The following is a 10,351-nucleotide window of genomic DNA, read 5'->3' on the forward strand; positions in this document are numbered from 1 at the left end:
TTAGAGTAATGAATTACACTAGTTCAGTTTCTTAGAAAACAACTGAGTTATTGCTTAGAAAGATTATGTTTGATTATTCTGTCATATTAATAGTAGGAGCAAATATGAATCAAATAAAATCTTTATTACACATTACTTGCATACGCTATGATTTTTTGAATTTTCTTCTGAGCAGAATGGCTTACAACCTCTTCAATATGAATTCTACACAATCTAACCAAATTTCTTCTGCTTTTAAGTTACAGGTGCAAAAGAAGGTCAGATGTGAAGGAAAGGAAGTTGTGACTTCCAATTTATGACATTTTCTTTTCATTTGCCAGTATGCAGTTTTCTTTTGCATCTGTCTTTTCCTGTTCTTGTACATTATGGACAACTTTTCCACTTGGTGATGTTGTCTTTACCAAAAAAAAAAAAAAAAAAAAATCCCATAACTGCAACATATCTTGCAGAATCCAGACAGCTTACATAAAAAGTCACATCAATAAATCCGTCATGTAGTGATGTAAATATTAGCAAAGGATACATTCAAAAATTTTGGTCTATATATATCATGCTCAATGAAGGCAAGACTTTTGGAAACCAGCTGTGTTTTCACTTTTTGTCCTCGCAGAATGATCTGCATTGTTGGCTTCAGATACAAAATACTGCAATAAGCCTACAAAACATACAGTAACTTCTGTTATTAAAAAAATCCCCAAACCTCAAGATATGAGCGTTACAAAATATACATTATGTTTAGGAAGACAAACACAAGTTCTAATTAAATTTTATGAAATGTGGGGTTTTTTCCAACTTGAATCCAGAAAAATAGGAAATGCAGGTGTGCATAATAAGCATACATATATCAAATTAAATGAATGGCAATTGAGAAACAACTTTTATGAATATGACAAGTTAATCAGGTGTCTGAAGATGCAGTTTCACCACTAAGTGGTCTCAAACACACAAGCCTCTCTTTTCTTATCCCCCACTGAGAGCTTCAAAATTCTACTACAAACTTCAAAATAACAAGTGTGTTAACTTTGTTCCAAATGACTGCATACTATCATAGCTTGGTAACTGCTATGCAATCTTCTTATGAAAACATAGATCTATGAATTTTAACTTGCATTTCATTCATCATATTTACAACTTCTAATCACTGAAGTGGATATAAGACTTCAGGAAGTCTTAGAATAATTGAAAGTTTTAGTTCAACTGGATTAATACTTCAGAATATTATCCACAAGAAGTGCCCAGAACACCTAGTAATTCCAGATGCACTTTCTTACAAATAGAAGATTTCAAAGCTTACGTCAATTAACCTACAGAAAACCCTTGTCCCTGTCTGCATGCATGTACTCAAACAAAGGAGCTGCTTTCCCAATTCCTTTTACCTTTTTTTGAAACCTAGAAATGACACTTTGCCAACCAAAACCCATTTGTTTTCAAAGATCCCCACAGGCACAGCATCTGTACTATATGCATGTATACCTGCACTATAATGAAATGTTTACTCTGCTGACAACTACACACACGCCTATTTAATTTCTGAAACTACTGATTGCACTTCCTTCTTCCTCCTTAGTGGATACTGATAGCTACGTTTAGCAGGAAACGTTATTTGCAAGACTACATAAACCCCAGTAATTTTTTCCTCAATAAACAACAAACGGTCACACAAGTTCACAAATACATTCCACTTTCAATTTTTAAAATTAGTGTTGACATATTGGCCTAACATTTAAATTCTGACCGTCGTCCTCCCCACCATCAATCCTTCTACAGTATAGCACATTATATTAAAGCAAAAACATACACCCTCCAGCTTTCAAAAATAAACAATTTTTAAAAAAAGTTATACATACTCGAAGTGAATAGTCACTTTCTGGAACAATCTGGTCCATTCTCTCCTGTTTTTTATATCCCCTTTTGCCTGTTTCATCTAAGTCTTCTGGAATTCTGATGTCATATTTATCCTTGTCAAAGTCAAACTCTGTTTTTTCATTTTTATCTCTGAGAAATAAGATTAAAAAAACCCTAATTATGAGGAAAAAAAAGCCAACACAAGATAAAGATATTTTGGTAGATCCATCAGGTATCACAAAGATGCAACAGCCATGCTGGTTTTCCTCACAGATTTACTAAAAATCACATAAACAAAGTTCACCAGTTCCTTTCTGATATCCAAGGAGTACAAGAGAAGTGATACAACTCACAAATTCTAGATTAATTCTAAGCAGGTCACACTTCAAAAGTAAAAGCAGGCAGTATCAGCTTTAACTTCTGGATGGACCAAGACACATGCATTACTTTTTGTCCTGATTTTTGCACAGAGGGCAACTGATCACTACCGAGCTGTTCACTCACCCCTTCCCCCTCCAGCACTGGGAAGGAGAAAATGAATCAAAAGGCTCAGGAATGGAGATGAGGACAGTGAGAGGTGGCTCACCCATGATGGCCACAAGCAGAGGACAGGCTCGTTAAGGGAAGAAATGCACACAACTAATTCAAACACTAACAAAAACCAACACTTAGACAGAATGGGACAGTGAGAAGCGTTACCACATTTAAAACAAAACACCTTCCCCCACTCCTCCTTTCTTTCGGGGCTCAGTTTTGTTCCCGATATCTCCACCTCCTTGGCACAGGGGCAGGGAATGGGGGGTGCAGTCAGTCTGCCATTTCTTCCTGCAAAGAGTAGGAGGAGGAAAACAGTCTTCTGCATTCTTCCCCCTGCTCCACATGGTATCCTTCTCACAGGAGACAGTCCTCCATGAACTTTCTCCATCATGAGTCCTCCCCACGGGATGCATTCTTCTTGAGATGATCTGGTATGGGTCACCCCTACAGGTTGTGGGCCTCCCCGTGCTGAACTATCAACAGTGTGGGCTGCTTCTTCCCTCAAGGGTCCCAGCCTTCTGCAGGCACAGCCACCTGCTCCAGTGTGCGGGCCCCCACAGGCCCTCTGCTCCAGCAGTGACCTCCATGGGTGGCAGGGGTTGGCCCTGCCATCTCGCCATGGACTACAAGAGGGGTGCACTGGCACACGCTCCCCCCTTTCCTCCTCCTTTCTTCCACTGACCTTGGTGTTTATATAAGTGTTCTCCTCACAACTCCCACTCCTCCTCCCAGATTTCACTTCTTAAATCACAGAGGCACAGACACTGTTGATGACCGGCTCAGTCTTTGCCAGATGTGGGTCCGACTTGGAGCTAGGGGAGCTTCAAGAAACTTCTCACAGAGGGCCACCATGGTTGCCCCCTTCCCAGCTACCAAAAATCCAACACACAAACCCAGCACACTTCTAAATATATAATTTCTGAACACTACAAATTGCTGTCCTAAGATTTTTAATGCTGAAAAAATGACATTCACCACAGCTTTCCAACTCAATTATCACAATTTCTTATTGGACAACTCACCAGATGTTTGCAATATGTTTGCACAACACTGAGATATATCAGTTGGTAAAAATATCCCAGAAATAATAAAGGTTTTTTTAAAAAAAAACTCAGAGCTGTTTCAGTATTGAAGTGGATTTGATTATAGCATATCAGAAACAACATGAACACTCCCCAAACTATTCTCTCCCACAACTTCCCACAAATACACACCAAAATTCAGGACACAAAAGCTATCCTGCCCAGTCAGCTGAGGTCACTGTGTATTTTTTTTTTCTCCCTCAAGCAATGAAGTGATGCACACATACCTAAAAATAAATTGAAGTCTACCTGTGTAATGCAGATTACTTTCTGAATTGTAAAGGAGATGAAGTTTTTCTTATGGAGCAGGTGGTAAGAGGCAACAACCAGAATCAGTAATACATTTGTTACCTCCAGCTTTGTTGTATTAAAATCTCCAAAGCTAAAAGTGATTCAGAGCTCTAATACTCACAGGAAATTAATGAAATAAAAAACCCCAAACTTTTCACCTGCTATAACTGACTGAGATGGTTTTAGTCCTGTAACATATAAGCTATATGTATTCAAGTGTGTTTTCCCGCATCTCCCTGGCCCTTTTTCTGACAGGCAACAATAAAGGTAAGAAACCAAAAAACATGCTAGTTCTTTGCCATATCTACAGGACTGAAAGAGTTCAAAATTCCTTCCTATGGATACCTTATTTCAGGTATTTTAAACTACAATAAGATAAACACTTAAGAACATAGTACAAGACAACATCTTCCCCACCAATTAGTGCCATCGCAGTTAAAGGCATGGTAAAGCTTTTCTAGACAGACCATCAGACAGGTTCCCTGCTAGTAGGGCAGCAGCAAAGAAGTGAAGGCCAAGGGAAAGAACATGGGAAATAATGACACCCATCTGCCACTGCTACTGCAACAGCTGTTTTAAAAGAAAAACACCAAACAATCCCACAGAGGAGAGTAGGTAAATAAGATAAATACAAACAACTGTACTTATTTACTTGGATGTCTCTTTATTTTATGAAAAACAAGAAGTTTAGAAAGAAGTTTAGTCTAGATCCCTCTAGAAGAATACTCCGGACTCTAAACTTAAAAAGTCTGTAATACTTATCTGTACATACAAATATTTTTTGTTTGAATTTTCACATTCAGAATTTTTAAGTCTGAAATAACAGATTTAGAATTTATCTATTTCAATTTTCCTTCTGGCAAAAGCAATAGTATCTTATCAAAGGAAAATATGAAGGCCTTTATATTCTCCTTCCTTCTGCTTTGTTACTTGAGATATTAGTAACAGTTCTCATGCAACATTACAGCCCTTCAGTCATGCGAGTTTGAGACTAGTTTCCCCATTACAGCTAACTGCCCACAGTCTTTTGGAATTATTCCACAAAAAAAAACCCCACCTTGCATGTTAGCATACACTAAAAGGTAAGAGAAACTAAATGAGAGATATAAGAGACTGGACTTCATCTTACCTTCTAAGATTCCAAATGATAATTCTTGTTCCTTTTTTAGCTATTATAGCATCTAGCTCTGCCAGTAATTTCTCCTCAGTAGAAAACAAAGAATGTGTTAGTATGGCCTTCAGGCTGTTTTTGGATTCTGTTGGATCACTTATCTGCCGTAAGCATTGTGTTAAGGAGTGTAACTTTGAATGAAGTAAGCTTTCAGCAGATTAGGAAACTTCTGCAACAGTTGTACTGACTTCACATATTCCTATTGTACATCTCATGCCCTACAAATTTAAAGGCTTTAACAAATTATAGCCTTCCCTGGACTTTACAATTTATTTAGTATATCCATAAGACTAGACAAAGAGATTTTCTTTACTGATATTATCATCCAAATTTTGCACATAACCACAACTTTTCACTCAGAAATTGTTGAAAGGATATGTTGGTTGTCGAATGTCACTATAGGAACCATGACATGTTCTGCTTTTGTGACTTCAAGGAAAGTCTGAGATAACAGGCCCACACTCATGGTTTCTCCATTCTTGGTGAAGACTATTGCATCTTTTCCCAGGCGCATGGACCCTGATTTAAACCCATTTCCATACAGTCCCACTGGAACACGGCCATTCATCACCGACTTCTCACTGAAGCCAAAGCTGAAACGTAGGAAAACATAAGGAGAGTGTAAAAAGCCCCATAAAACTTGAAAACCCAAAATCTGCACGCAAAACTTCCCAAATTAGACTTAAACACTATGAGTTTATCTCTCGTTTTAGAGACCATGTACTACTGTACAATTAATGTACAGTTAAGCAAATCTCCCTTTTCCTCTTTCTTGCTAACTTAAACTGAAGCAATCTTGAATGAAAAAAAAAAATTGTCCTCAGCTCCACTAAAGAGCACTACAGATAGTTTACACAGCACAACCACTGCACAAAAAGTTAAATGGGAAGGCTGACAGAAACGATAAAAGGAAATTACAAGATAAAAAAATACACTGACAAAGTTTTGTTAAGGTTTCACTAGTATCTGTCTATTCTAGAGTTTCACTTGCATAATTTCTCACCTTCAGAAATGTTAAGTTTATGAACAAAATTCGGCAGTTACATCTAAGAAAAAGGAATAAGCTGAGCAATAACAGAACTAGAAGCTGAAATTTTTACAAGAAGAAAGTTGCAAGAGAGGTTATCCACCTTAGCATTTTGTGAAGCTTCTCTGTGTTCATACCATTTCCATTATCAGTGAATGTCAAGCATATATTGTTGTTTATCACAGTTTTGTCTATCCATATCTGTTTAGCGCTCACATCTGGATCATAAGCATTATCTGAAGAGAAAGAAAGCAAAGAAGGGTGGGATGCTAAAAATCAAAAACAGTTTAAGTGTGAACATATTTTAAAGTGTTTAATTCCAGTGAAGATATCGGATAATAAATCTTCCAAAGTTACTTAAATATATATGCAGCAGGGAACATAGCTTTGACCAGCAGGAATACATATATAATCAATCTGCTAAATGTCAGTCTTGCAACACTGCCAAACAGCTATAAGGAATAGCTGTCCCTAACTTTATCATGGTGCTATGCTTGTGCACATGTTTATTTGGTGAATATGGTAGCTTAAGGTAGGTCCCTAATCACAGGCCTATGATCCCAAAGAGTCACATGATAAAGTAAGGGAGCTCTAAAATTGCAGCAACTTTTCAGCTCCACAGTTAGGTATTTAATATAGTTGCAGAAATTTTGTGCTGGCACAGATATAAATTTCTCAGCTAAGTCACTGAATATTAGTCAGCTTCTGCACAGAAGCAAGAAGCTATAGCTTTTAATAAAGTAAATATTACGCTAAAACCCAAGTCTCCTAAATCACTATCTTTGCTATAGATGACAACACTAAATCAAAATATTACAGTGAAACAGCTGCATCAAAACCTGGCAAAGTTTGCAAATTACACAATATTCCAGTTATTACAGATGACAGTAATATATAGACAAAAAGTTAGGTGGAGACCAGTGGCTCAAACTTGAGAATAGAAAACGAAACTAAGACAAGTTTCTACTTTCGTTTCCTGTCTCCCAAGCAGCTGTTTACTTTAAACAACAACAACAAAAAAATCAATATTTACTTTCTCCCAGCCATGCAAACATCTCTTCTGACTGGCTCTCAGGAGGCTAGGCTACTGTCTATAATGCAGACAATGACACATCACATACACAGCTGCAACAATATCTTACCTGCTGCAGGCTTGTGTGCTTTCTAATTGGGAAATGAGATTTCAAATACTATCACAACTTCAGATAATCAAATTTGAGATATTAAAAATAAGCAAGCAAAAAAACCGAAGCCCAACTCCTCACATCCCAGATAGTTCTGTGAAATACAGAATTTTGACTCTGCAGATTTAGGTGAAAAAATTGTTGCTGCTCTGCCACCACATCACTTCCATATTAACAGAGCTAAGTGTGACAAATATGTATTTTGCAAGTTGTTCAAAACTAAGAAGGCATGACTTTCACAGAAGGGAAGTTCAAAATGCTTTAGACTAAACTTTCTATTTACAGGATTTGAAAAAGCTTGCAGCATTGCTACTGCAAGTGAAAGGGAAATCATGGCTCCACAAACATTTCTTGGCAGCAAAGCTAATTTAAACCTCATCTGCTCTAACAGCACTTTCTTCCATCTCTTTTCCCCCCTTCCCCAGCACCGTGCTACTTATGGAGTTTGCGAGGGGGGAAAGCACAGGGAGGAGGAGGGGTGGTATGTGGTGGCACAGCAGGAAGCAGTGCCCCTGCTTCACTGCCTGTTTTGCAGGTCCAACTGAGGGCCATAAATAAACAGCTCAAGTCAACATTGCAGCCTATAAAAAGGAATCACAGTTTGGTAGCTTGCTTTCTATAAGCATAAATTGCATCCACAGTGAAAAAGTCCATAAAATATATTTCAGCACCAACAAAAGAGGACATTTCAAGTACAATTTAAAGTTTGGAAGTATTCTTTTAAGGCCAGGATTTGTGGAAGTCTTCAGATTTGCTAGGCCACCAACTCTCTCTAGATGTCTCATTTACCCTCTTTCAAGCATCACCATTAGTTCACCTAAATTTAACCTGATTGAGGACTAAGGGAGAAGCCAGCAATACAACGAACAAAAAGCTGGCACGAGGGACTAGAGCTTATAAGGCAAATTTTAGCATACAGACCATTAAAATTTGAGGTAAGTTCGCATAAACTAAAAGTCAGGCCTCCATAATATAACCCTCATTATATTATTTGATATTTTGTATATAGTACAGCCTTCCATAGCATGTGAAAAATTACAAAACTTATTTAAATCAACATGACTAACTTGAAGCCTTTACAGTATGTTGCTACTATGCTTTTGAAGCTTTGTTAAAGCAACACATATAACAAACCAGAGGAAAAAGAAGACAAGTCTGCATGCCTTGCACAGCACATATACATCATTCCAGACAAGTATGGCATGGGGTTATAAAAAACAGCTGAAATGAACTTACCACACTGTTACCCCCAAAACAGCTAGCCCTTCCTGCAGCCACATGGTTCTGGTTCCCTCCTTTATGACAGCTCTGGCCTTATCTGGCTGAACAGTTCCCTATTTTCTTTTGCTAGGTTAATTTTCTGGATTAGCAACAGCAAAACTTGTGCACAGAAAGTGAAGGAATGCGTGACCAGAAGAGTTGCTCCCTTTGGCAGCAGCAAACTACTAGGTAAGCTTGGCAAGTCTTTACAAACCACACCTTTATTTCGAGGAACCAGTTAAAGAAAGTCTGCTAATCATTACCTAACTTGGGAAACAAGCAACTCTGAATATATCCCCTTAACCACTATTCAAAATCAAAGGCAAGATGATCAACAGGAGCTAATAAATTAAAAAGATACACAAGGCCCAGCTAACAGCAGACAACAGAGACACTAACAAAGAGCAGAACTCTTAGGAAACTGATGGATGGACCATTAAAAGGAACCACTCAAGCATAACGCTGAAGATTTTCAGCCAGAAACTTGGTAATCCAAAAGAAAATTAGGATGTTTGAGGAGTATTGTGATAATGTGAAAAAATTACCATTGGATGTTTTGAGGAAGCGTTGAAGAAAAGGGAAGATGGGAGAAGAATGGTATAATGGGTGGGGAGGGGGGGGAATAACACGGGCTGATTGTGTGCAAGCTGGCTGCTGGTCAGTATGCCTGTATGGCTGGACCCTATGCCACTCTGTTGTAAACACTATTCTTACTAAACACTATTTCTAATGATTTCCTGTGTGAGTGTGCTCTCTATTCTCAGTATGTGCCTGTACCCATTTGTTCTGCTAACAAACTTCAAGTTGGACAAGCCCACAAGTTGGAAGAGACCAGCAACTGTTGAGATCCAAGGTCTAAGACAGAGACTAGTAAAAAGCCCAGGACACAGGTACTGGAAAGGCTCCCAGGTCTTGGCAAAACACACAGAACTATGTGTAAGCACGAGTGATAAGTGAGTGAGAGTACGCATACGTGCCACTACTGAACTTCAAACCTGGTTAGCCAGGAAGGAGGAACAGGGTAAGGCGATTTGTGCTGTTCACATTTTGAGCACTGCTCGTGCTAATGTGGGTTCTTACAAAGTCACTGCCCTCCTGTGCTAATCTGGCTGTGGCCAGCTGTGTCTGTACAGAATGCAAGTGTGCAAGCATATCTTTGGAATGTGCACTCAGCCTTACTACTCTTTGGGCCTGGGAACAGCAAAAAGGAGTAGACTTGCATTTGGTGGATAAAAAGGAGTTCACTTGGTCCCAGTCTTCTGTATTTGTCAAACCATAATAAACTCAGTTAAAAACAAATCAGCAGATCCTACAAGGCCCCTGCAACTGATGTCAGGTAGTATCTATGCTGCTAAGAAAGGAAAAAGTCAATCTGGCTGAACAGTAGTTTTATAACAAGAAAAAAACATGCAATCAAGTACTCAGGCAAACTATTGATCGACATACCTATAAGTTCTGCAATTGCACTGAAAGGCCAGGTGTGACTGGTAGAGTTGGTATGCAAGAACTTTGGACAAAGCTGAAATAAATCACAAACAATGGCATTAGTTTGCGTTTTTCAATGATACTAAGCCAGAAAACAGTATGTTAAATAAAGTAACATTAAATGAAGCTGTTTTGTACAACACTACCAAAAGGCTGCAATTTACTTTACTTTTAGATACTGGCATACAACACCTTTTACAGGGAACATTAATACAGCTATTAAAGACAAAAGAGCAATACAGAATTCGGCACAGTATCAAACTATATTCTGAGCATGGGTTATACTGTCATCCTATCAAACTCTCTTCATCTCTACAGAAATGTAAGGAACTACTGCTATATACTGATGCTAGAGGTTACAGAACCCATCAAAGCCTTAGTTCAAATCTAGAAACAGAAGCACATGCCCTCAAATGTTAAAAACATACAACTTAAACCATGAGTATTAAACTTCATCCAAAAAGCGAGC

The 10,351-nt window shown here is 38.3% G+C and overlaps 1 protein-coding gene across 1 annotated transcript in view; it reads right to left on the reverse strand.

The window, feature by feature from the left end:
• The window catches only part of MORC3 (MORC family CW-type zinc finger 3), a 26,245-nt gene extending 16,334 nt beyond the window's left edge, over positions 1-9,911 (reverse strand). The window contains exons 1-6 of the mRNA XM_026857423.1: positions 9,844-9,911; positions 6,057-6,189; positions 5,305-5,519; positions 4,885-5,032; positions 1,848-1,995; positions 524-655 (exon numbers count right to left, since the gene is read on the reverse strand). Coding sequence (XP_026713224.1) covers positions 524-655; positions 1,848-1,995; positions 4,885-5,032; positions 5,305-5,519; positions 6,057-6,088 — 675 coding nt within the window. The 5' untranslated portion in view covers positions 6,089-6,189; positions 9,844-9,911. The remainder of the gene's footprint in view (positions 1-523; positions 656-1,847; positions 1,996-4,884; positions 5,033-5,304; positions 5,520-6,056; positions 6,190-9,843) is intronic.
• Between the last annotated feature and the right edge of the window lie 440 nt (positions 9,912-10,351).

Source organism: Athene cunicularia (genome assembly GCF_003259725.1).
Source record: "Athene cunicularia isolate RWA chromosome 1 unlocalized genomic scaffold, athCun1 chr1_part1, whole genome shotgun sequence".
In the NCBI taxonomy this organism is placed as follows: domain Eukaryota; kingdom Metazoa; phylum Chordata; class Aves; order Strigiformes; family Strigidae; genus Athene; species Athene cunicularia.